At 56.0% G+C, this 23,741-nt stretch overlaps 8 protein-coding genes and 3 non-coding genes across 11 annotated transcripts; 6 read left to right on the forward strand and 5 right to left on the reverse strand.

Moving 5' to 3' along the window:
• Positions 1–1,838: 1,838 nt before the first annotated feature.
• On the reverse strand, positions 1,839–1,941 carry C8Q71DRAFT_t25. Its single transcript has one exon. It is a non-coding gene; the product is annotated as a tRNA-Lys (tRNA).
• Positions 1,942–2,087: 146 nt separating this feature from the next.
• Positions 2,088–3,107, forward strand: C8Q71DRAFT_738796 (uncharacterized protein). The gene is made up of 6 exons (XM_047922674.1): positions 2,088–2,269; positions 2,331–2,360; positions 2,424–2,564; positions 2,616–2,705; positions 2,759–2,944; positions 2,998–3,107. The coding sequence occupies exons 1-6, from the start codon at positions 2,135–2,137 to the stop codon at positions 3,034–3,036; spliced, it is 621 nt and encodes a 206-aa protein (XP_047783081.1). The 5' UTR covers positions 2,088–2,134; the 3' UTR covers positions 3,037–3,107.
• C8Q71DRAFT_738799 (uncharacterized protein) lies at positions 2,864–5,578 on the forward strand. The gene is made up of 5 exons (XM_047922675.1): positions 2,864–2,917; positions 3,085–3,896; positions 4,236–4,496; positions 4,547–4,737; positions 4,787–5,578. Exons 2-5 carry the CDS (start codon positions 3,362–3,364, stop codon positions 5,360–5,362), a joined length of 1,563 nt encoding a protein of 520 aa, XP_047783082.1. The 5' UTR covers positions 2,864–2,917; positions 3,085–3,361; the 3' UTR covers positions 5,363–5,578.
• A 792-nt stretch (positions 5,579–6,370) lies between these two features.
• On the forward strand, positions 6,371–7,243 carry C8Q71DRAFT_348356 (uncharacterized protein). Its single transcript, XM_047917980.1, has one exon. The coding sequence runs from the start codon at positions 6,455–6,457 to the stop codon at positions 7,019–7,021; it is 567 nt and encodes a 188-aa protein (XP_047783083.1). The 5' UTR covers positions 6,371–6,454; the 3' UTR covers positions 7,022–7,243.
• C8Q71DRAFT_348355 (uncharacterized protein) lies at positions 7,244–9,050 on the reverse strand. The gene is made up of 4 exons (XM_047917979.1): positions 8,949–9,050; positions 7,990–8,896; positions 7,515–7,937; positions 7,244–7,452 (listed from the first exon to the last, which is right to left on the reverse strand). Exons 2-3 carry the CDS (start codon positions 8,840–8,842, stop codon positions 7,528–7,530), a joined length of 1,263 nt encoding a protein of 420 aa, XP_047783084.1. The 5' UTR covers positions 8,843–8,896; positions 8,949–9,050; the 3' UTR covers positions 7,244–7,452; positions 7,515–7,527.
• Positions 9,051–10,494: 1,444 nt separating this feature from the next.
• C8Q71DRAFT_700167 (flavoprotein) lies at positions 10,495–11,334 on the forward strand (the record flags this gene model as incomplete). The annotated part of the gene is made up of 5 exons (XM_047920105.1): positions 10,495–10,617; positions 10,679–10,798; positions 10,849–10,977; positions 11,029–11,200; positions 11,261–11,334. 5 exons carry the CDS (start codon positions 10,495–10,497, stop codon positions 11,332–11,334), a joined length of 618 nt encoding a protein of 205 aa, XP_047783085.1.
• A 112-nt stretch (positions 11,335–11,446) lies between these two features.
• C8Q71DRAFT_794638 (uncharacterized protein) lies at positions 11,447–15,000 on the reverse strand (the record flags this gene model as incomplete). Its single annotated transcript, XM_047925550.1, has 11 exons — positions 11,447–12,216; positions 12,269–12,335; positions 12,544–12,595; positions 12,653–12,756; positions 13,283–13,579; positions 13,640–13,800; positions 13,996–14,078; positions 14,128–14,229; positions 14,278–14,363; positions 14,413–14,483; positions 14,538–15,000. The coding sequence occupies 11 exons, from the start codon at positions 14,998–15,000 to the stop codon at positions 11,447–11,449; spliced, it is 2,256 nt and encodes a 751-aa protein (XP_047783086.1).
• C8Q71DRAFT_t20 lies at positions 12,958–13,028 on the forward strand. Its single transcript has one exon. It is a non-coding gene; the product is annotated as a tRNA-Gly (tRNA).
• Positions 15,001–15,337: 337 nt separating the features above from the next.
• C8Q71DRAFT_t24 lies at positions 15,338–15,408 on the reverse strand. Its single transcript has one exon. It is a non-coding gene; the product is annotated as a tRNA-Gly (tRNA).
• Positions 15,409–16,122: 714 nt separating this feature from the next.
• C8Q71DRAFT_701108 (P-loop containing nucleoside triphosphate hydrolase protein) lies at positions 16,123–20,940 on the forward strand (the record flags this gene model as incomplete). Its single annotated transcript, XM_047920168.1, has 6 exons — positions 16,123–16,308; positions 16,358–16,558; positions 16,613–16,827; positions 16,880–18,010; positions 18,064–18,279; positions 18,333–20,940. The coding sequence occupies 6 exons, from the start codon at positions 16,123–16,125 to the stop codon at positions 20,938–20,940; spliced, it is 4,557 nt and encodes a 1,518-aa protein (XP_047783087.1).
• A 186-nt stretch (positions 20,941–21,126) lies between these two features.
• C8Q71DRAFT_700956 (GTP cyclohydrolase N terminal-domain-containing protein) lies at positions 21,127–23,543 on the reverse strand (the record flags this gene model as incomplete). Its single annotated transcript, XM_047920159.1, has 9 exons — positions 21,127–21,263; positions 21,320–21,378; positions 21,436–21,606; positions 21,660–21,813; positions 21,868–21,930; positions 21,980–22,101; positions 22,156–22,726; positions 23,147–23,393; positions 23,445–23,543. 9 exons carry the CDS (start codon positions 23,541–23,543, stop codon positions 21,127–21,129), a joined length of 1,623 nt encoding a protein of 540 aa, XP_047783088.1.
• Between the last annotated feature and the right edge of the window lie 198 nt (positions 23,544–23,741).

Consider the following 23,741-nt stretch of genomic DNA (forward strand, 5'->3'; position numbering starts at 1 on the left):
GGCGTCCTAGTGTGCATGGGAAGAGTCAGTCCATCCGTCCTGTTTGCACTCCCCCCACGACTCCCACCAGTATGTCCCCAATAGGTGGCATAGGGAAAGTACGAAGCGCAGCCAAACTCACCTTCACGCTGACGGCCGTCGCCCGCCAGCTGACAAATCTTCCGCGGGCCTTCGAGCGTCAGACAACGACCCAAACCGATCGTTGGGCAGGATCGTCGCCGTTACCGCGGCTGACTGTAGACCTGTGACGCAAGAGAGGACGTGCCGAACGTTATCGAGCTAGAGGTCGCTCCCCGCGACTCAGAAGACTGGGCATGAGCGTGGAGGGACGTCAAGTCGTAGTAGGCCGCGGTGAGTAACAGTGCACTCCGAGGGCGTTGAAAACAACTCACCACATGGTGCAATTCAATCAGAGAGCGTGTCTCACTGTACCTACGATGGACGCGTGAATTGTTCGTTCGATCGGAGGGGATGCCTGGTCCTGTCAGCGACTGCACGCACACAGACAAGGGCCAACATTGGCTGGGCTCTCGACGTACGTTGTCATTGTCCCTGATTTTCGGATGACGTGATCAGGTCCAAGTTTACGGTTGCTTGATTGACATGGGGCAGGCTGGAGTCTCCAACTACGGCATGCCGACGCCTACAATCTCGCGGTGTTACCAGCGAACCCCAGTGCTCATCCGACCATCGGCACCTGAGAAGGTGTGTAACGGAAGCCAGGCACACGTCCGTTTCATTGACAGTGTCTATACTGACCGTCAAAGGGGACCATGCCGACTGAAGCACCTGCCAGTGTCAGCGAGCATGGTACTCACCAAGTATTCCTACGTGTCGCCATGGGATGCCGTTGACCTCAGGCTGGTGAAGAGTCGTCACATCTAGAATCCGTGTAACATCGATCTGCGTGAGTACACGTAACAAGATACAAGATCGCATCGACTTACGTACCGCACCTCCATGCCTGTCGGATGCTTCTCCCCATCGACGTATCCCACGTAACGTGAATTGCATATTGCTCGTCAGGAATTGAGGTTCGCTGCCAGGTCAAGTATTCGTCCACGTTGTACGTCCACTTCGTCGTAATTTGTCTCTGAAGGATGCACAGTACTAGTAGGGTCGCCCTGGGGTCACCTAAGTTACGACCAACCTACGACGGAGTCGGTTCAAACTTCAAGTCAACCCCGACTGTTGGCGCCCAACGAAACCGTTTCCAGTCAGATGGCGATCTCCACATATTCACGGAGTTCAATCGCGATGGCGTTGTCGATTCTGTGAGTCGCTGTTGCCGTCGGAAACCTTCGGCGCTTTGCCTCCGAGTCGTGTAATCTTGTTGTACACTGTGATTGCGCTGTGTCTCCATGTGTACCGACGAAGACCACTCACCTCCGGGACCCAGATGCCCTCCATAGACCGGACATCGTGGCTAGACGACTCACAGGAGCATCTCCGATAGTCTCCAACCAACTCCCGGGGAGCTCGGTGAGCACCCACTGTCCGGGTTCACGAGCCAATTCTTTTGATCTTTGCGGCCGGTCTGGTAGTCATGTTGCCAAGCTAGTGTTGATGAATCTGCATAAGGATATTGAGAGCCCTGAGTTCGTCCCACATTACTTCAAAGAGGTCCATTGGAAGTGAACAAGGTTTGCGTTCAATAAGGCGGGAATTTGAAAGTAGTGATGCTGCCGTCAGGGTAACGTTCTTGACGACACGAATGAAATTGAGTGGATCCAATGCAGCATACACATACGTCGTGTGAGAGAATAAAGCAGCACTCGACTCGGAATGAAGATCGAAGAAAAATATCGTCGCAGAAGCAAAAAAAAAAACAAATTAGTAGCCCACCGCGGGGGTCGAACCCGCAGCCTTGAGATATTCTAGTGAACTGGAAATGCCCATGACTTAAAAGTCTCACGCTCTATCCGATTGAGCTAGGCGGGCATACCGTCTTTTGTCTAAGTTGCTTACTTATTTGACGTTTGGCGTGATGCCATAATGAAATCAACGTTACACTGACGTCACGGCGTACAATCCGGGGCTGTCCGAAGCGCGCTGGGGACGTCGAGCAGGCGCCAGCGGACTGACCTGGCAGTCGACGTATTTCCCTCCAGCTCGTACTCACTGTTCTACTACTATGGCATCCCGTCTTGGACGACGTATCTTTGCGCAGGCTGTTCGCCCGAGTTTGCGCACGACTGGCCGCACCGCTGGCAGGCGGTGCATGAGCAGTTCCGCGGAGGCTGGGAAGAGCAGCGACATGCCATGGATAGTGAGTTCGCGTACCATCTCGTGTTGTGCGGACTGGTGTGCTGATTGAGTCGCCGGTGTAGATTGGCTCTGCTATCACGTTTGGCCCTCTTGTACGCTCGCGGTACGTCACGCGAGTACAACAGAGCGCTGACACTCCCCGCTGCGAATAACAGGCCATCTGGTTGATCTCATCGGGTTCGACCAAAAAGTCGCATGATGTCGCATTATCCCATTCAAACGACGGCGCGTACAGCGTTAAGAACGAAGATGAGAGCGCGCCGGAGCCTTCGGGTGAGGAGGCTGAAGACAAGCCGGTATGTGCCTTATACGGTTCGAAGTAGATGTGTACCGAATGTGCGCCCCAGGAATCCAGCGAAAGTAAGGATGCGATCACTGACTCTGATGGGGAGACCGTCTCCGGCAAGGAGGTGAACGAGTCCATGCAGCAAAGCTTTGTGAGTGGTCTTTACACGTATCTACGTGCCATACTGAGGTGTCATTCGCACAGAACGAGGATTCGCCCCCAGATGCTCAGGCAGCTGAAGAAAAGAAGGCGAAGGACGGCAAGTGGGCCGAAGGCGCTCCCGGCCAGACCTCCGAGGCAGAGACGAAGCCCGAGCAGAAAGAAAAGCCGACCGAGAAGAAGGGCGGCGAGGCTCCCTCAGATCTTGGCGATGCCCGCAAGACGTCGAAGGTGAGACCGAGTGGGATGCAGTTCATATTTCATGATGGTAATGCGTTGCGCAGGGTGGCGAGGCACCGAAGGAATCGGGCGCGTCGAAGTGATTTCATGCTGTTATTCGTAGTTGTTATTCGTAACATTAGCACACTGACAATGCCCATCGACGTTCTCTGTACCCGTCCACTTGCGCGACAGCCAGTTTGCCCGATGTGAGTTGCTCGCGTCCGCTGCGGGTGCGGGTGCGGGTGAGCGGAAGGTGTACATGGAGAGCGTGGGAAGACGGGTGCTGGAGGGACTGGTGCCTGCCTCGAGTGCTCTCAGCTCTGCGCAGCCTACTGGCACCATCCCTGCTAGCATCACATATCATAGCCCGGGCCTGCACCGCAGACTGGTCTCTGCCCCTCACGCTCATTTACGCCCCATCTCGCCATGTCCAGCAGCCCCCGCCCGTCGACAAGCTCCGACTCCTCCGGCCGCAGTTCGCCCACGCAGGGCTTCGATTCCTCCGCCGCGCTCATCCTTGTCCCAGATACCGACGAGCTCAGTGCGAGCACCCCGTTCGGCATCTCCAGCGACGACGAGTACGACTCGGACGACGACAGCGGTATCGGAGGGACTGCCGACCGCCTACAGGCCTCCGCATTCCCGCCGCTCTCCTCCATCTCCGTCTTCCTCTACCTCCTATCGCCCTTCCTCAAGCTTGGCGCGCTCCTCCTCCCAGATGCTGGTTTACCGCTCAAGGTCGCAGTGCCTGCGGCACTGTTCTTCGCCGCGCTGGCGATGTTTACGCGCCAGATCTGGTACATGCTGGCGAGGTACATCCGGCGCGCGGACTTAGAGGAGATCGTGCTGGAGACGTTCGCGCGGGACCGGAGGAAGGAGGGACGGAGGTGGGCTTTTAGGCAGATCGTCCGCTTGACATCGGGCGTGTTCCGAGTGTTGTTGGCTGTGGTGTATGTGCGAGGTGAGCATCCTACCATCCGACGAGTAGACCGCTATCTTGGGCTGCGGCGGGCATCCTTGATTGGCCAATGCCCGGGGACCTCTGAGTAAGACACCAACCGCCCAACATTCGATAGAGCCACGGCTTGGGCACCACCATTGTCTGGTGCCCAGCCGTAGCTCATCTCTCGGCAATAGGCTTGAAGACCCATTACAGCTGTCATCGTATTGTTGTGACATGTAGTTGTGTCCTGCGATACATGCCATGCATTCTGAGCGGTGCCCATTTATCAATTGAGGCCGATTCGCAGCCCATATCTGCGTTCTTGCCAGCTGGGTCGTTAATTGACATTGCGCACAGCGTCCGTGGATGTCCTCTTGCCATTCCTACCGGGGAAGCTCGTCCTCCCGTCAGATGTCACGGTGACGCTCGTACTTGCTCTCATCATCGCCCCGCTCTACTTTGCCCAATCCCTTGGTGTTGCGCGGGTCATATATGCGACCTGGGCATCCCTCGCTGCATATGTAGCATGGTTCATATGCACGGCGTATTCCCATTCGCAGGGTATACTCCCTAGGAGAGCAGCCCCCGTATCTGCAGGAGCGTTATGGCAAAGCGCATGTGAGTGGATCGATCGACCTCCGCCCATGCAATTGTCTTATATCGCCTAGCCATCATTGCCTTCGCTTTTACCACGTCCTCGACAACCTCCTTGTATACTGCCCTTCGAGGCACCACACAACCACTGAGCGCCCGCCCGCGGCGATCTCAGTCCTTCAAGCTACTCTCCGCGCTATCCGTAGGGATTGCGGTACTATGTATACTACCGCTTGTATTCTTCCAAACTGCCAATTTGCCAACGGTGAGTTCATCCCCGTTTTTACCAGATGGTCGGTATTGACCGCCTGAAGTCGCAGGAAAGACCAGTGCAGTCGCCAGACGCACTCGTCACGACGCCCGAATACGTTCTCGCAGCACGAGCGCTGTTCGAAACGGCTGCCCTCGTGCTGTCTGTACCATCTATACTCATCCCGACTCCCGCACTCCCCATCTCATCTTCCGTCCGCCGCGCCACCCCCGTCCCCCTCTCTCGCGTCCTCGTATTCATCGCCGCGATCGGCCTCTCGCTCGTGCCCGCCGCCTTTGCGCGCGCGCTCAGCGATGCCGTATGGATCCTCGCCTTCCTGAGCACGTACATGCTCCCCGCGCTGCTCCACATCATCCTGCACAACTTCCGCAGCCCGCTGTCGATCATCATCCCGCCGAGCACGCCCGCGACCGCAGTGTCGAGCCCGGGCATGCCGAGCGCGCGCTCGGACGCGAGCGACTCGCGGAACGACGAGCTCCTCCAGCGGAAGGAGCGCACGCTGCAGCGGAGGCGCCTCGGGCGGAGGCTGGTGTGGGATTTTGGCGTGTGGATGCTGTTGGTGCCCGTAGGTGGAGGTGGGTCGGCGTGGGCCGCTGGTAGGCTCGCGGGCAAGTGGTAGCTGAGGTGCGCACGCAGAGTATAGAAAAACCGGGACGTGTGCATTTGGATAGTTTGTGTGTCTGATCTATCTGGGCCATGGGATCGTGGTGCCGTTTTTTGTATGATTAGTGTCCTCTGTCCTCTGTTGTCTTTGTACCGTAGCCGTAGTGTACCAAATGCACCGCGCAGAGAAAATTCACGGCGTGCTGTGTACGTGGCCGCACACATGCATACATACTCGGTGGGATCACAGTGAAGAGCAAGATCACGGTGGACGAGATTCACGCTCCGCACGTTCGTCTTCGTCGCCGCTTCGAGGCGTACTCACCTCTTGACCAAGACGTCCATCTCCCTCTACACGCGCAGCCCCTCAAACACGAACCGGGCCCGAAAGAGTCGTGCACGATGAGTCGCAGCAGCACCCACCAGTTTCCCGCCAATCAAGTCGCCCAGGATACTCAGATCGGCCGCGACAAGGTCGTCGCCGCGCCATGGCAAGTCACCGCGCTGCAGCAGCTTCGCCGGCGCGCCGGAGACAGTCCGCCGAAGGAGGAGATTGTCCGGGTTGGAAAAGAGACTGGATTGTACGTCTGTGCTACGCTGGCTTGGGTTTGATCGACTTATACAAGACCCTGCATGAAGAGAGGTCCGGTGGATCCGGAACTGGCTCAGTCGACAGCGTCGAGGTAGGGGAAAGAGTGGTCGGGAAGGTTCTACGGACAGCCGTCAAGGGGACCCATCGTCGTCGTCGACGGGCGCACCCCCCGCCTCCAAGCCGAACACTGCTGGCTCTTCTCCCAGGAGCGATGTCTCGATCCATCAAGTTTTGCAGGATCAGCAAGGCGGCAAGCATCCAAAGAAACGCAAAAGACAACCTGATACTACCTCTCGCAGTCCGGAAGCTGCACTGGAACCTGCTGCTCCTGAAGTTTCTGTTCACATAGCGACACCTGGCAGTTCGTTCTCTCTGCCTCTGTATCAAGATCACCAACTCCAGTCGAGTGGTTCCAACCCCTTTGCGCCCGTGGAATCCTCGCAAGGCCTCAACAGCCTAAAGACACGCACCTTGGTCCAGTCTCCATCTCTCGGCTACATCCCTCTCGCTTTCCCTATGGTACTCTCGCACCTGTCTGGCGCCGACACATTCGATAAGTCTAGCTCTGGTGATACATCTTTCGGCTCAAGCAATGCTAGCTCTGTCGACGCTCCCGCGGGCTCTCAGTTTCTCGCTGGCTCTCAGGCTAGCTACCCAACGCTGTATTCTGAACGCTTCGCCCCCACCGTACCCACTCTGCCAACGGACTACACGCAAGTGGACCTCACTGAAGCCGAGAGTCAACGCACCTTGAACATGCTCTACCTCTCGCAGCTGCTCCTCGACGCTACGAACGCCCACGTGCCGCACCCGGCTACTACCACCGCCAACGACTCTGCGTATCTGTCTGGGCTCGCACCTCTGTCGTTCGCGCCGTCGATGCAGTCGCACTCGACCTCTGTACTGGGCACTGCTAGTATGAGCCTTGTTGGACAGCGCGCGGGGTATCTGTGGTATCCTCCACCGCCGGTGGCATTCAAGGCACGCGTGACGGATCTGGCGCTGCTGACGAAAAGGATTCGTGCGACGCACGACGAAAGCGCGGACGAGAGAAGCGTCGATGGTGCGTGCAGACTTGGGTAAATGCCGTCGTGACTGACGTGCCGCGTGTGCACTACAGGCATGAATGGTGATGATCGCGAGAAGAGCGCATCCAATGCGTCTCGTATGTCCTCGACGGCTGCGGTCGCAGCTGAAGACGACGACTCCGATGTCGATGATGAAGAAATCCAGACCCCCACGGACGACCTCCCTGCGTTCATTGGCGACTTCGACCAATCGCGCAAAGCGGCGAAGACTACAGGCAAGGGCAAGCAAGTCGTCTACGAAGACGGAGTCCTTACTACCAACGCGGATTAGATTCGCAATTCATGAGCGTAGAGACTCTTTCATTCCAAAAGTGTTATTTAACAATTCGTCGCTCCTTGTGTCATCAGGTTTCTTGTCCCGTGTCGTCGAACACCGCATGTTGTCGTGAACGAGGTTGATTGTACTTGTGAAATTGTAATACAGAGCTAGACTCTTTGTCAGACGTGCTAATTCTGCCAGTGACGAGGTCTGATACGATGAAACTCACTGATACATTTTCATCACGGGTCCAAACTCCAGTCCAACGTTGATGGGATCGACAGGAAGCGTATCAATCCCCGTCCATACAGCTCCGGACACTTCTCTTTCACGAAAGCAGTCAACGCATGCCGGTCTCCCTTCCCCTTGATGACTATCGTCCGCAAGATCGGGAAGTGTTTCCCCAACAGCGTGTCTTGTATGGCGTTCCAATCCAGTTCCTGTATGATATCGACCGGGCAAGGTTTCCCAAAGCTCCCTCGCGTCGCGATGGTGAGCTTTTCCAGGACCGGTGATGACAGACTCTGTAGGATCCTCTGAACGTGGAATAGCACGGGCGGCCACTCCTGCGTAACCCCGTCGTACATCTGAATCGTTATGCTGAACTCGCGGAGCTGTGTGCAGGGCTTCAACGAAGCGGTCGTCGGGGGAGCTAGTGATATCCTCATGAGCCTCGCGCCTGCGCGTGACAATCGCCGACTTACCGCTGTGTAGTTCTTTATGCCCGTCCATCCAAGTGAGGATCCCGATATGAAGGCTGTGCAGCCGGAGGGGGCCAAAGAGGTCGAACATGGGCTGCGCCTCGCGCGTGCAAACGAACGGACATTGGACGTGCAACGTCGAAAGCAAGTTCGCATTGGGATGGCGGGCCATCCATTGGGACGTGAAGGTGAGCACGGTAGGGCAGAAGTTTTGGAAGTCCAGCGTGTGTAGTCTCGGGGGCGGGACAACAACTTGAGGGCCACTGCGGCGGCGGGACCGGGGCATGCGGATCAGCCTTCCGATTTGGGTGAGGCGGAGCGTGTCCATGTCCGGGAAGGACCCCGACATCAGGTCGATAACGCCAACGCCGAGTCTACCTGCGTAGAAGTGCACTCGCTTCAACGCGGGCAAGTACGGGCGAAAATCGTAGTCCAACTGTTCATCATCCTCGAGTGTGTGGTCCTTAAGGACGAGTTCCTCTGTCGCTTCCATGACCGGAAGCCAGGTGAGCGGCCCAAGGTAAGGGCTGGTGAGCGTCTCCATGTCGTCCCACGGAGTGGTTATCCAGAGCTCGCGCACGAGACGGCGGATCTCTGGAGAGGCGGACAGCACTTCTCCGAGCTTCGTGTAGTCGTCGTACCGAAGGTTCACTTTGAGTGTGTTGAAACGATGGTATCGCGCGGTGGACGTCCATTCTCTGCTGACGAGTGCGCATCTCGTGAGGGCCGGGATGTCGTCGTGGAGGTGATCGATAACTTGGTCGAAGAGTTCCGGAAGTAACTTGGGAGCAGGGACCTCGCTCGATGTCTGCGCTGCTGGGGTCGACGTGACACCTGGGCAGGATGCGGCTGACATTTTGCGCGCAGCTGTTCCGGCTCCAGATACTGCAGAGAAAAGGATAGGAGAGGCCTATCAAAAGTTTGGTCGCAGTAGCTGAGTGATGAGTACTCTCTGCACTCACAGTTCTGCCCTCACAGGTAATAAATTCGTCGTCTGTGGCTAGCGCTTACGATGCGCTCCATTGTTGCACCTTCTGGGAACGCTGGACAAAAACCGGAATGTTGGTATCTCGTCAGAAGACTCCGATCTGACGGATAAAAGTAATCGCAAACGAGCATCCAGCATCGTTCACGCTTCAGTGCAATCTCTTCCGGGATAGGTCCAAGATCGCATGTCAGCAGAGCTGTCAGACATGGGGGTGATACGGTACTAGATATTGATCAGAGTATCCCGAACAAACGAACAGTGCACGACAGGATCAGAGACAAGAGTAGTCGGTGTCGCGGGCAAACGGCCCCGGCGACCGTAGCTTCGTGCCCTGCAGGGACAACATCAGAAACCGATGCGGTGTTGAGCCTCCTGACGTCAGACGAGGATGCTCGTGATGACTCACGCCTTAGTCTGCCTATGTACGGTCGTCCCTTGGTCGTCTCCAAAGACAGCGGGCGGGTCTAGTCACACGTCCCGAAATATGTCAGTTCGTACGAAGCAAGGATCAGTCTACTCAGACTCACAGAGTATCCGGTGCTTCTTCCCACCGGCATTTCATGCGTTGATATCTCACAGCGCTAAGTTGAAGATATTCTCGTTCAAGTAGATGTTGTTGGTGAACGATACGATGATAAGTGAATCGTAGTCCACAAATCCTGGATCAGGCACAGAGACCAACGTCCACAGCTTCTGGTCATTCAGCTGCGAGTCCAACTTGAAACCCCCTCAAAAGTCGTTCAGAAGATGTGGAGTGCCTCTGCCTTCGATTTTAACCGGGCCAATTGGGTCATGTCCCCACCGATTTCAGTCGGCGGGGCCTTGATCCAGAGTGTGCGGATAGGTAGCAACAGCTCGGATGAGGTGGAGAGTATTTCGCTGAGTTTAGCGAATCTGCCTTCCTTCCCGAGTTCCACCACGACAGTCCTGAATCGGTGCCATCGTGCGGTAGGTAGCCACGCTCTCGCTCTGCGCATACACCAAGGCACAAGATAACGTTGTGTAGATGGACGATGATGTGATCGGTGATTCGTGAGGTAGCCCTGGGACTGGGAGGCTGGCGTCCATGGAGGAGAGTACTCGTCTTCAGGGTAATGATACATAAGTGAAGAGGTTCGGGACCTGGGTGGACTTGCAAGTAAGGTCGAAACGACTGCGACGGCAATATTAAGCTGTCAGAATCATCAGTGACAGAAGCTTCGAATAGATACTGTAGCTCACAGAGACAGGTGTTCACCCATTCAATGAATGAAGAGTAGTAGTCTCAGTGGTTTCAATATTGCGAGAGAATGCGAGTCGTCCGAACGTGCAATATACGGTACTGGATAAGAACATGATCGGGAATGGATGCACTGGCAGGGACTCGATACACCCGAGGCGCTCGTGATCGCTGCCTGTGGCGTTGTGGCGTGCTACGTCGGTGGCGGTCAGCCCGCAGCTGCGGTCGTCGTCTTGACTCTGAACTCCATCTCGCCATTTGCTACCTGACGTTTGCCAAAGACTGAACATCAAATCACAACATGAGCAAACGAACATTTGTTGCAGAACAGGAGCGCACAGAAGGGTGCACACATGTGTTACTCATTACAACTGGCAGCGTCGCCTCCATCAAAGCACCACTAATCGTTTCTGAGCTGATGTCCGTCCGTGTCCTGTCTCATGATGTTCAAGCAACGATTGACTAACGGAGCTTATGTTATCTAGTACGAGAGTGTAAAGGTCGAAGCTGTGGCGACCAAAGCCTCACTGTCATTCTTCGACGTCGGCGCGGTGGAACGAGCAGGCGCAAGGGTTTGGCGAGATGAGGACGAGTGGTCTTCAGACGTATGTTTGACCTCTGGTTTTTATATACAGTGGTTGACATATTGATGTAGGGTGGTTACAGGATCGGTGATCCTATCCTGCACATAGAACTGCGACGATGGGCGGATATTGTCCTCATCGCGCCGTGCTCGGCGAACACGATAGCAAAGATCGCGCATGGTATTTGCGACAACTTGGCGGTATGTCCTGAACCTGTGCCTCCGTACATACGACGGCTTACCGGTTGGTAGACGTCTCTACTCCGCGCACTTGCACCTACAACGCCTACATACGTGTTCCCCGCGATGAACACGCTTATGTACGAGCACCCCCTCACAGCCGAGCAGCTCACGGTAATACGCGAGGTGATCGAATATCAAGTTGTCGGTCCAATAGGCAAGGCACTCGCATGTGGTGATGTTGGTGCGTAATTCTGACCTGTAGTTGTCATCTTTACTCATCGAAGAACATCCCACACAACAGGTATGGGAGCCATGGCGGAATGGAAAGACATCGTTCAAATCGTGGTGGACGAGTTTCATTTGACAAGAAAATAGATTGCATCGGCGTGAATGGTATGATAGCGGATGAGTGCAGATTCCTGGAGGGCTAAGCTTCGGCGTATCCCAATGTAACATCACACAATATTGTCGCTCCGAGGAACATGTACTACATCTTGACAGGCACTTTGTTAACGACCCATCTCCCTTCTGGACCTTCTTTGCGCTTTACTTCGCCTTCGCCACACTTCTGCTCCAACCACTCGTTCACGCATCTCATCATCTCACTGACGTCCGCTGTCAGAGGCCCGAGAGGACGCAGAGCCAACGAACGCGCAAGCCATTCGCTGGTAGGTGAGGGCTCCTTGTCGGTTGTCTTCGGCGCACTGACAGGTAGCGGGACACAATGAAGCTCTCGATACGCGCTCCGCATAACGAGCCACGCTGTCGCACGAGCCTTGTCGCGGATGCCCTCGACAAGCGTGCACATAGCCTCCAGCGCAAGGTTGGGTTGTCCCGCCGATTGATGAACTATCTGCTCAGACGTCTCGCCGCTAGGCGGGTGACCTCCGCCCTCGTCCGGTGCGCCTGGGTCCACGAAGAAGCCCTCGAATGCATCGCGGTCCGTGAGCTCTTGCAGCTTCGCGTAGTTCCTCGTGCGCAGACTATGCGTCAGCTGCGCGATCCATCGATACGCCGCACTATCGCGAGGGAGGAACGGGCCAGGCAAAGAGTACAGGTGCTCGTGGTACCTGCTCTGCGAGGGGTAGCCCAGAAGGAGGTGGTGAAGGAGCGAGAGCAGAGTCGTAGGCAGCGCTGTGTGAGTGGGATCTGCAGCTCCCGGACGCGCGCCGTAGAGGTGCGGGAGGTGGGAGAGGACAGACGTCGTCTGCTTGTCGGAGCGGAAGATAATCGAGAGGTGGAGGGACGTTTCGTACGCTGAAGCGAGCTCTCGTCGACTGGCGGAGGAGATGAAGAATGGCGCGCTCACCTTCGAGTGCGAATGCATCCTTGCGGTCGGTCGCCAAGAGTCCCTCGCGGAGCTTTCCTGGCGTGCTCTGAGTGCTGCAACGGGCAATGAACCATGCACAAGATAGTACATACTGAACAAGATCAAGATGTTCTCCTGTTCCTCTTGTCGACGTCTCGCATCCGCGTCGGTACTGATTCGTCCATACGGATGGCGCTTCCAGAAGTCGTCGACCTGCCCCAAACAAGCTCATGGTCAACCCTGAGTCCTTCAACATCCACTACATCGACGCTCACCTTCCCCTCAATGAACGCGCGATACTCCTCCTGGACTGCACGGTCCCTCAGCCTACATCCCTATGCAGCGTCACAATGAAGCCATCGTCAAATGCCCCAAAGGACTCACGCATCCCCATCTTTGTCCAGCCCACTGCTCCTACTCAGGGAAGGCATCAGTTCCATGTGCCGCTTCCCGGGCTGGTACACCCGATGTGCCCGGGCATGCGGAGGCTTGTATGCCATGTTGACAGTCAGGAATGGTTTGGGCTTTGGGACACGCAGATATGTCAATAGTCAGAGCCTCAGGCTGAAATGCAGGTAGCAGCAGTACTTGTGCTGAGACTCGGAGCAACTCTCGCACTACCGCTTGTCTTCACAGACGATGAGCGAGACAATCAATGCTCAGTTTAAAACATATCTACCATGACATCAGCATTAATGGGGTAGTGGTAACCTGGGTCGTTGCCATCGACCCGCCGGGGGTTCGATTCCCCCTTAATGCATTCGGCGCTCTGTACAGACGTTTTTGTTTTTCAATCACAGAACTGATCCTGCGGAGGCCGTCTGGCGGTGAGGCCACGGGTGAAATGAGTGCTAGCCCAGCGACCATTGCAGATCGCAGAGATCGGTCGTCTCGGGGCTGTGGTGCGGGTGGCTTGCACTTTCAAATTTCACCTCTCCAGCGCGCACGCAGTACCTGCCCAAGTTATAGCAAAGCCTTATCGAACAAGACAAATATCGACCTATTCTACAGTACATTTTCTCCGAGCCCCTGGGAGCGTTGCTTCCCTCGCCCCTGCCCCTGCGCACCCCCCTCCACAGCGCTGACAAGCCGACGCAACAGCGCGCCCTGCATCTCCACGCTCGCTTTCAGCTCCGCGACCTGCTCACGGAGCTCCTTGCTCTCCCGGGAGAAGCTGCTGCCCGCCTGTGGCTCGTCCTGCGTGTGGCGCCAGGGATTCATGGCGGACGACGAGGAGCGCTGGCGGACGAGCGTGGGCGAGGCGAGCGGGTCGAGCGCGTGTGCGTTGAAGACTTCTTCGCGGGAGATTTGCTAGAGGCGTGAGGCGTGAAGTGAGTGGCGGTGGTCAATGTCAATGATGGAGGAGCGCACCTGGTCCTCTTTCATCATTTCCCAGACTAGACTGAACTCGCGCCCGAGGACGAAGGTCGGGAGCGCGATGAGGAGGAGGCCGAAGACAAGTAACGGTATTGTGATCAGCCTCCCGAGGAACGAGCGAGGTGTGATCTCGCCGTAGCCGACGGTTGTGATCGCTGGTCGTTGTGAGTCGGAGCGAAGCCAGAACATGTACCATTAACACTCACTGCATGCCACGAACCTAGAACAGTAATGGTGTCAGACAGTTCTCTGTGGCGATCATATACAAACATGACGTACCATGCAGCAGCCGGAATTGACTGGTTTGCGTGATGTAAGATCAACTAGGCGGCTAAGAAGTCAAGGGAAACATACCGCGAACTGACTGGGATCACCGTCAGAATTGATGAACGTGCCCAGTACTTCGTCCCATGTTCCACGCTCAGCGAAGTATCTGGACGCTTTATCAGCTACCCTGAAAGGTTGCACGTCAGAGTACCTACAAGAGTGTGCTGAACACGACTAGGACCATGACCACGAAGAATGCAAGCGCCAGCAGTGCGTGTTGTGAGCGGCGGAAGGAGAGGTACATGACCTCGATTGTACTAACCCCATAAGTCAGATGTCCGAGGAGGATGCTCTGGCGTACGCACAGTAGGATAGTGTTATTATAGCGGAACGGCCTGAACACGCGTAGCAAGCGAAACGTCCGCAGAATGGTAAATCTGAAAAAGGTTGACTGCCAGATATTCGCATGAGAGGAGCGCAGACAGCGTGCGTCGACGTACGGTGTCTTGGTGGAGGATGATCTCCAGGTAGTACGGAACAATACCAAGCAAGTCTATGATACCGAAGAACGCTGGACATGGCACAGAGGTTACGTCTAGCCCACACATAAGGACAGTTTACGCACAGCCAAACCATCGCAGAAATGTCCACACGTTCGCAGAGTGCGCTAGACACCGCGCGATGTACTCCACCGTGAAGAGCACAACCAGCGTCGTCTCGAAGCCGAACCATATTCGTGGAGATATTGAGTGGAAGGACGGAATAGTTTCCAGGACAGTCACAAGCGCAGAGATGATAATCAGGGACGTCGTAGCAACGTGGATGATGAAAGCCGAGTACGAGGAAGTGGGCCGCTCCAGGAGCATATATAGGCTACGCTTCCACTCCGGGTGTATCTCTTGCACGTGTGTATCGTCCATGCTCTCGAACGAGTTCACCGGGGGAAGCTCCTCGGCTGTACGGGCGGTGGGTACGGGAGTATAGGCAGAACGAGGTGCGCTGGCTGAGGGGGGAGAGCGCCGCGGCGAGTAGGCTGAGCGGGACGCGCTGTTTGGCGAGCGCATCCTCGCCATCGGAATGGAATCCATCGCTCAGGATGTGCTAGCTGACAGGGCGGAACATCCAGCACAGACGTGAAAGCTGCACAGTGGCAGGAGCAGCGCGCGCACACCGCAGCGGGTCGGCAGGCGCGGTGTGTGCGCCGGCCGAGTCGGGAGCAGACTTGACGGCGCGCGTTCTTCTGCCGCATGTGATTGGATCAGCACGATCGACACGCGTCGTGCAAAAATCAGAGTAAATCCAAAGGCCAGCTCGACGACAGTTACAGATTCCGAAGAGGGCACTTCAATCAAAAATATGAACCACCGCGCCCCACCCCAGTCTCCGAGGTTGTGTAAAATGAAAAACTTAATACAGCTCGCTGAATGCATTAAGGGGGAATCGAACCCCCGGCGGGTCGATGGCAACGACCCAGGTTACCACTACCCCATTAATGCTTATAGTAACTGGACGTTAAGAATGTGTCTAAACATATGCATGCATATGTTTTGTGGCTCGACGGTCACGCAGGATTGGCTCGGAATTGGTATTAGCGTAAGACCGTCCAAGACTTTAAATTCGTCTCATGCACCATACTTATATCACCTTCAAGTTGCGCAGCTGCCCATTGAATAGTCAATGCATGGACGCATTCATGTCAATCCTCTGGATTGCTCTCGACGTCTTCGAGTCTTCAGGTTGACAGGGCACTGGGCGCGACCTCTCTCGCACGGTATGGCGCATGACAATGGGATGGCCATGTTCTGTCGGTATCTTTCATCTCTTCCAAGGCTCGTTGCCACTCTTGCTTATATGAAAGTGGCGTCTATCTGATTGTCCGCAGCCTGAGGTCCGAGCTGACAGGGTGGCTTCGATACATAAAAAGACCACCATAGTTCGCGCCGTAGCCCGTCTTTCTCCTCAGCCTCTCTCTGTAGACGACGCCGGTACAGTACTAGCTCCCTTCGAGTCAAGATCGTCTTGTGTCCAGGTGAGTCAACTACTCGCTTCAAGTCCAAGGTACTGTCTGCGAGTGCTCGCTGCGGTAAGGATTGCGATCAACACCGCGCGTCCAACAGCTGCGATCTCGGTCTTTACTGCCCTATTCTAACCCTTCATTCTATCATTATGTCCACCTCGAGTACTGAGGTATCCTCAGGTCTTGCATCGCTATGGGTGATCCCCCTCCAAGCGTCGACAATGGCGCGTCGAATACTTTCCACACGCGTAACTATCAACAGGAACTTCTCGAGGAGAGCTTGAGATCCAACATCATCATCGCGCTCGATACGGGGTCTGGTAAGACTCACATTGCTGTTCTGCGCATGAAGCACGAAGCAGAGCGGGAACCGCGAAAGGTGACTCATGATCATGCCCATAGCCTCGCTGACACTGACTGCATCATAGGTCTCGTGGTTCTTCGCGCCTACAGTGGCTCTTGTCGAACAGCAATGTGCTGTGATAAAGGAAACGATCCCAGCTATACTCATGATCTCCGGAGCATCAGAGCCCGGCCAATGGAAGGACCGGGCGCTGTGGCGACGTGTCCTGGAAGCTAACAGGGTCATCGTATCTACGCCACAAGTGCTGCTCGATGCGCTGTTGCATGTACGTGTCCATGATGCTGCATTCACTGATGTCTCATCTTACGCATATATGCAGGGCTTCGTTGACCTAGGCATGGACATAGGTCTGCTTGTCTTTGACGAAGCCCACCATGCAATTTCGAAACATCCGTATAACATGATCATGCAACAATTCTACTTCCCACTAGACAAACGTACTCGGACAGCCGGATCACATGAGCGTGTCCGGCCCATGGTCATTGGTCTTACAGCTAGTCCAATTTATGGCGGTAACACGGAGGCCGCATTCGAGTACGCTTTGATCTTCATCTTGTCGGTCTCAGTGTGTTTACTTCTTTCACAGCAAGCTCGAACGCAACCTCGACAGCATCATCCGTTCATCGCGTATGCACAGAGAGGAGCTCGCTCAACATGTCCACAAACCGGTCTTTAAGCACGTCCTCTATGGCCCTCCGTCATACGATTGGGATACGCTACCATCCTACAACACTTTCTCGCTCAAGACGGTGGTTGACTCACTCTCCATCGAGAATGACCCGAGCGTCAAATCCCTGCGTAGTCAATTGGCACGGGCACATTCGGATGATGAACGGCGCCGCATTGACCAGAAGCTGTCGAAGATCATCGACAAGGGTGATACCTTCACCCACAAGGGCCTTAACGACTTTCTCAGAGCGGCTCAGGAGATCTGCATGTATCTCGGCGAGTGGGCGGCGGACTGGTACATCGTCAAGGTCATCGAACAGGCGCGCCATGCCGCGAACCCGTACAATAACATCATGACCAGCTGGAAGGCAAATGAGAAACACTACCTGCTCGACAACCTCGATCAGGTGAACCTCGTGCCCCTCTCGTCGGACCCGGACGAGATCCGCCGCATGCTCGCGCCGAAGTTAGAGGCGCTGATCGCGTGTTTGCTCGCAGAGGAGGAGGAGTTCCGGCTGGCGGACGAGACGTACAGCGGCCTCATCTTCGTCACTCGGCGGGACACGGTGATTGCCCTCGCGGAAGTGCTGTCCCGACTCCCAGAGACTGCGCAGCTCTTCCGCATTGGCTGTCTCCTAGGAAGCTCGTCGAGTTTCAAGCGGCACTCTTTCCTCGATATCACCCGCGAGATTGTCAAGGCCTCGCAGGTGAAAACGCTGGCGGAGTTCCGAGGCGGCGATAAGAACCTGATCGTATCCACCTCCGTCGCCGAGGAGGGCATCGACATCCAGGCTTGCAGTAGTGTCACCCGCTTCGACCCTCCCCCGAACGTGGTCGCTTGGGCGCAGAGTCGAGGCCGAGCCCGGCAGCGGAAGAGTAGTTTCATCATGATGTTGGAACAAGACAAGGAACACGAACAGGAGATCCGGAAGTGGCAGACCATCGAGCAGCAGATGATGGCTTTATACACGGATCCCGACAGGGTAGTTCCAGAAACATTCGAAGAGGACGACCACGACGAGCGCACGTACACTGTTGAGTCTACCGGGTATGTCGTCGTAGCAATCAAGACTTCTTGTGTGCTGACAATCCCCCCCATAGCGCTGTCCTCACGCTCGACTCCGTGACGAGTCATCTAAATCACTTCTGTGCTGTCCTGCCGAATGCGGCGTACGGAGGACAGTTGGCTCTATATGATCTCGATCCACCCGACTACCCCGAAGATTGGCACTCTCAGCAGGACCGCCTCAAGAACCTGCCGCCGTATAAGGGCCCTTGGGGAGCCACTGTCACACTTCCGAGATGTCTTCCACCCCAGTAAGTCCTATAGCTATACAGCTGCATGTTACTCAACGGGGCGTTGTGTGTAGTCTCCGCAAGTTCTCCACGAAGCGGGAACACAACACGAAGCGTCTGGCACAGAAGCATGCGGCGTTCGATGCATACGTCGCGTTGCACAAGGCCAAGCTGCTAGACGACCATCTACTGCCTCTGATGAGCGAGCTCGAACCTGACAAAGGGGAGGAAGTCAAGAAGCTACTCGCTGACATCGAGAAGCGGGCTGGCACAGAGAGGGTATCTATACAGGCGGATCCCTGGGCTCCGAAGACGGACGAAGACGCTTGGTGGAAAGCGGAGGTGATCATCGACGGCCTGCCGGCCTTGACAATGTTGACGCCAAATCCGCTGCCTACTTTCGCCAAGGAGGAGATGCCGACTATCTACATCCCAGGACGCGGTGCTACTCACGTCAAAGTACGGCCAATCGGGAAGATGCAGCCTGATTCGGCGTACCTCGAGCGTGCCCGCGTCTATACTCATCGCATGTTCTCGACGCTGTACTTCGCGCGGATGAGGCCAGACGACCATGCGTTCGCCTACTTGTTTTTGCCGGTAGTGGATGGTCCTGACGAGCACCTCTGGGAGGAACGACGGAAATGGATGGGAGACCGCATCGATCGGGGTACCGACGTTAACGATCGGTTGGAGACAAGCATGAGAGCAAACGCGGGTGTACTGCACAAGCAGTACGGACTTCCAACGGACTTGGCACTCGTTCGACCGAACGAGAAGTTCGGCAAGCTTTTCCAGTTCGTGCGCTGGTACAATGGTCCGTTGGGTGTCGAAGACGAGGAGAGGATGCGAGAGAGATACGAAGGCTTCCCGGACGCGAATATCACATTCCCTGTGCTTCAGGTCAAGCAGTTCCCTCAGCGAGCCAATTTCCTGGCGCCACTGGCTTCCGACACGGCCGGTCTAGCTCGCGACGAGGCAATTTATCTTCTACCCCAGTATACAACGATCGAGCTCATATCGAAGGAAGATCTGCAATACGCTATGTATCTCCCTTCGATCCTTCGTTGGATGACTTGCGCTCTCACTATCGTGTCCCTCCGCGACGAGCTGTTGCCTGCGGACTCGGTCGCACAAGTACCCTTCCATCTCCTCCGGATCGCGACTACGGCACCCGTCGCTCAAGAGACAATGATCGATGAACAGCCGCTCAACTACCAACGTCTCGAGACCCTCGGAGACTGTGTTTTGAAGTGCTTGACGAGCACACAGCTTTTCGCTGATCATCCTCTATGGCACGAAGGATACCTCGCCAGACGGAAAGATCACGCCGTCTCTAACGTCCAACTAGCCAAAGGAGCTATCGAGAAAGGCTTGCATAGGTGGATCATCCGAGACCGATTCGTACCAAGGAAGTGGAAGCCTCGATACCTGTTTGAACCCGTCGTCGAGGAGCCCGCCAGGCCTGAGACGAAGCCAACAGAGGAGCCAACAGAGGAGACGAAAGAGGAGACGAAAGAGGATGGGAAGAAGAAGAAGAAGAAGCAGACGCAGGAGCTGTCGACCAAGGTCCTTGCGGACGTCGTGGAGTCCTTGATCGGCGCCGCATACGAGCATGGAGGTTTTGATCTGGCAACTGAGTGCATAGCGACGTTCGGTCTAGGGTTGTCCTGGAAGAATCTCTCGGTTCACATTGACGAGGTACTGGCGAGGCACGAAGAGCTCGACGTGCCTCCTCCTCAGCTCAGCCTCGTCGAGCAGATGATCGGCTATGAGTTCACGCGCAAAGCCTTGCTTATACAGGCCCTGACGCACGCGAGCTACAACGGCGACTTGGCCTCCACGTCTTACGAACGACTAGAGTTCCTGGGGGATTGCGCATTGGACATGATCGTCACCTCCATGCTCTTCCACGCGGAGGGGCAGAACTACAAGCCCGGGCACATGCACCTGCGTAAGGAGGCACTCGTCAACTCCCACTTCCTCGCGTTCTTCTGTCTCAAGACGTTCACGATCTGCGAGTCGCCGAACCCGTCGTGGTCGCCAGGGACCGGTGTCACCGTTGACACCGATGAGCAGAAGATTTATCTCTGGCAGTGCCTTCTGCACTCCAGCCACCGTGTGCTGGAGGACCAGCACGTCGCCTCGACGCGTTTCGAGAAGGTCGGTCCGGAGATCGAGAAAGCTCTCAAGCAGAAGACCATCTACCCATGGGCGGCGCTAACCAGCCTGCAGGCTCCGAAGTTCCTGAGCGATATGGTGGAGAGCCTGCTCGGCGCCGTTTTCCTCGACTCCGAGGGTGACTTCACCGCCGTGTGCGACGTGCTGCGCACCCTCGGAATCATGGAGGTTTTGGAGCGCATCATTGATCGCAACGAGATGGACGTGCTGCATCCCATCTCGCGCCTAACGATGTGGGCGGCCCAGCAGGACCCGCAGCAGAAGGTCAAGCTCGATGTGAAGAAGAAGGAAGGGAATGTCAGCTGCGCGGTGCTCATGGACGAAGAAGAGATCGTGAAGGTGACGGAGGTGTATCACAGCAGAGCAAGCCAGGAAGAGGTCCGCTTCGCTGCAGCGGAGCAAGCAATCAAGAAGTTGCGGGTGTTGGAAGAGGAGGAAGAGGAGGACGCAGTAGATGAAGAAGACAACACCTGGGCTGATGACATCCCCGAGTATGATTGGTGAGCTTTGAAGAGATGAATTTGCATCTGAGTCGCGTTACTATTGGATATGGACCGTCTGTCGCACATCTTCACTATGTTTCAGTCTGTGGCTAGATATCGCAGATACTGTATCATTACAACGTGACAATATGCAAGACGCTATACCAAGCTGCAGATCGCGACCGAGCAGCACCGTGAAAGCCCCATCTCAATGCTCTGTCTCTTCCCATGTACGCCCAACAGTCTTGACGAGGTCAGCCTCAGTGACGACCTTCGCGTTGCTGAAGTAACCAGCCGCGATCTTCGCGTCGATCTCGACCCGAGAGTCAGGTGGTAGGAGATGGTCTGCAGGTGCCCGAGTGTGAGTCTGAGTATACAATGAACATAAGACTGGGACACACCAGGAATGTCATAACGTTTGAGGATCGGGATGCCAGATTGTACAATCGCGTTGTATTTCCTGATTCGAGACAAGTCAGCCGCTTCTCTTGATGCACAGTGAGGGAAGAGGGCGCACATGTCACTCATAGAAACCATGTTGTCGATCTTCTTGATGCCGAACCAGTGCAGGACGTCGGGCATGAGCGCCTGGAAGCGCATGTCCTTGACGCCAGCGATGAGCTCGGTCGCCTTGAAGTACTTGTCCGCAGAGTCAATGCCCCGCTTACGCAGGTTGTAGACAAGATACCTGCGCGCGGATCAGCATCGCAGGCTCGCACAACACATTGATGTGAGACGCACTTGGTGACTTCGCCGAGAGCACGGCCCTCCTTACGGAAGTAGACTACGAGACCGACACCGCCGCGTTGAGCGCAACGGACGCACTCCTCGATGGCGTACGTCAGGTATGGCTTGCATGTGCAGATGTCGGATCCGAAAACGTCGGAACCGTTGCCTGTGAAAAGCGCTATCAGAAGGGAGATGTAGCGTAGGTATACGTAGGTCATACATTCGTCGTGTACGCGCAGTGTCAGCTCTTTCGTCTCGTCATGGAGGTAGGCGGGGTTGCCGACTGGGGGGAATCAGCAACTTCGACGCAATTGCAATGATGATTTCCTTACAGATGTAGGCAGTGAGGTTGCCTATGGGAGGAAGGAAGACCTTGATGTCTGGTCGGGTGATGAGCTCGGGGTACATTCCTCCAGTATCCTCGAAAAGTGCTCGACGGAGCAAGCTCTCGGAGCTTTCCAACACCTCAGTATACCAGCCCACTTCATAACCAGATACGTGCACTTACATGCCGAATCGCTCCGCCACGCCAGGGAGATGCCACACGGGCTCGACAGCAGCCTTGTTGATTGCGATCTCCACACCAGGGTCCGCCGTGCTCTCCTTCCCGTCCACATTCCTCAACGGCAAACTCTTGATCAGGATCTTGCCATCCACAGTCAAGTCGCCCTTCCGCGCCACCTCGTCAATCTCGCTCAGCTTCAAGTGCCCGCGGGTGACCGCAATACTCGGGCGGACATCCAGACCGAGGTCCTCGAGCTCGCGACGGAAGACTTGCGGGACGACGTGGCCCCACGGGTCGAACGAGACGATCTTCGTCGGGTCCGACCACGCGGGCTGCGGCGGGATAGGGACGCTGGGCTCGGTCTTGGAGTAGTCGGGCTTGTGCGAGGGCGTGAGCGTGCCCATTGCGATCGCGAGCGCGCGGTAGATGGAGTACGAGCCGGAGTGCGCGCCAAGGGCGTTCCGCTGCTTGATTGAAGAGGGGAACCGCGAGCAGATGACGGGGCCGCGTACGGATGGGTCGGCGGCGCCCCACTGGATGGGATAGGGCTTGATGTTGTGTTGATCTGGGTAGGCTGGAGAGCAAAGGAGATATCAGTACAGACGAAGAGCCATACCATACTCCGATGGAAGACAGCGAGTCGAAGAGCCGATATGGGGCACACGGGTACGGGGCCACTCTTATGTCCAGACCAACTCAACTTCGCCTGACCTACGGCCCAACCTGTCATCAGAAACGTATGCTCGCTACACGGAGCATCTTCGCGTAGACTGTCCCGCCCTGATCTCATAGTTCACGGTTTCACAAGTACCAGATCTTCGCATCTCAAACGTAGGGCCACAGAACGCCATGATAGTGAGACGAGATCATCAACGGCAGCGGTGGGACAGGCGATCAACCACTGAGGGCTTTCACTCGGCATGCAAGACAATCCGGATGCCTGACAGATATAGGGGGCCACCAACGACACCAATGGAGGACAGTATCAACTCACTCGTCAACAAGACTCGCCCAGGGTACAACAGCTTCTCGCGCTCCTTGTCACTCAACTGCTTATCCTTGTCGATGTTCAAAGCATGGATCGGTGGCGACTGCGTGCCCGCTACCGAGCTCGGCGGTGAGATTGTCGTCGGTGCGAGCCCAGACAGGGACCCCTCTCGCGAATGTGATTGCGGGATAGGGATGCCATTCCTCGGCGGCGAAGACACCGGGCTCACAGGCGGGTTGGTCAACGCATCTAGCTGTACTGCAGGTCAGCTCGTCTCCGTATTTCTATCGCATTCCACACGTACCTTGGCCTGCAGTGCCTGCTGGGAGACCTGGAGGGCATCGAGCCGGCCGAGGATCTGGGTGAGGATCGCGTCGGAGACGGGCTGCTGAGTCGTCGACATGAGAGGAGAGAAGAGGTTGTCTGGATGCGGACAGGGGCTTTATATATCGCAGCCCACGCACGAGCGGCGAGGCTGCTCGTCGCTCTTCCGCGGCACTCATGATACGACGGCGGGAGTATGTAAACAACAGCTGATAACGCCAGGCGCCCGTGCTCGAAGAGGTAAACAGGCCACACCTTTACGCCAGCCCCGACTCCT

Source organism: Rhodofomes roseus (genome assembly GCF_022264815.1).
Source record: "Rhodofomes roseus strain CIRM-BRFM 1785 chromosome Unknown C8Q71scaffold_3, whole genome shotgun sequence".
Classification (NCBI taxonomy): Eukaryota; Fungi; Basidiomycota; class Agaricomycetes; order Polyporales; family Fomitopsidaceae; genus Rhodofomes; species Rhodofomes roseus.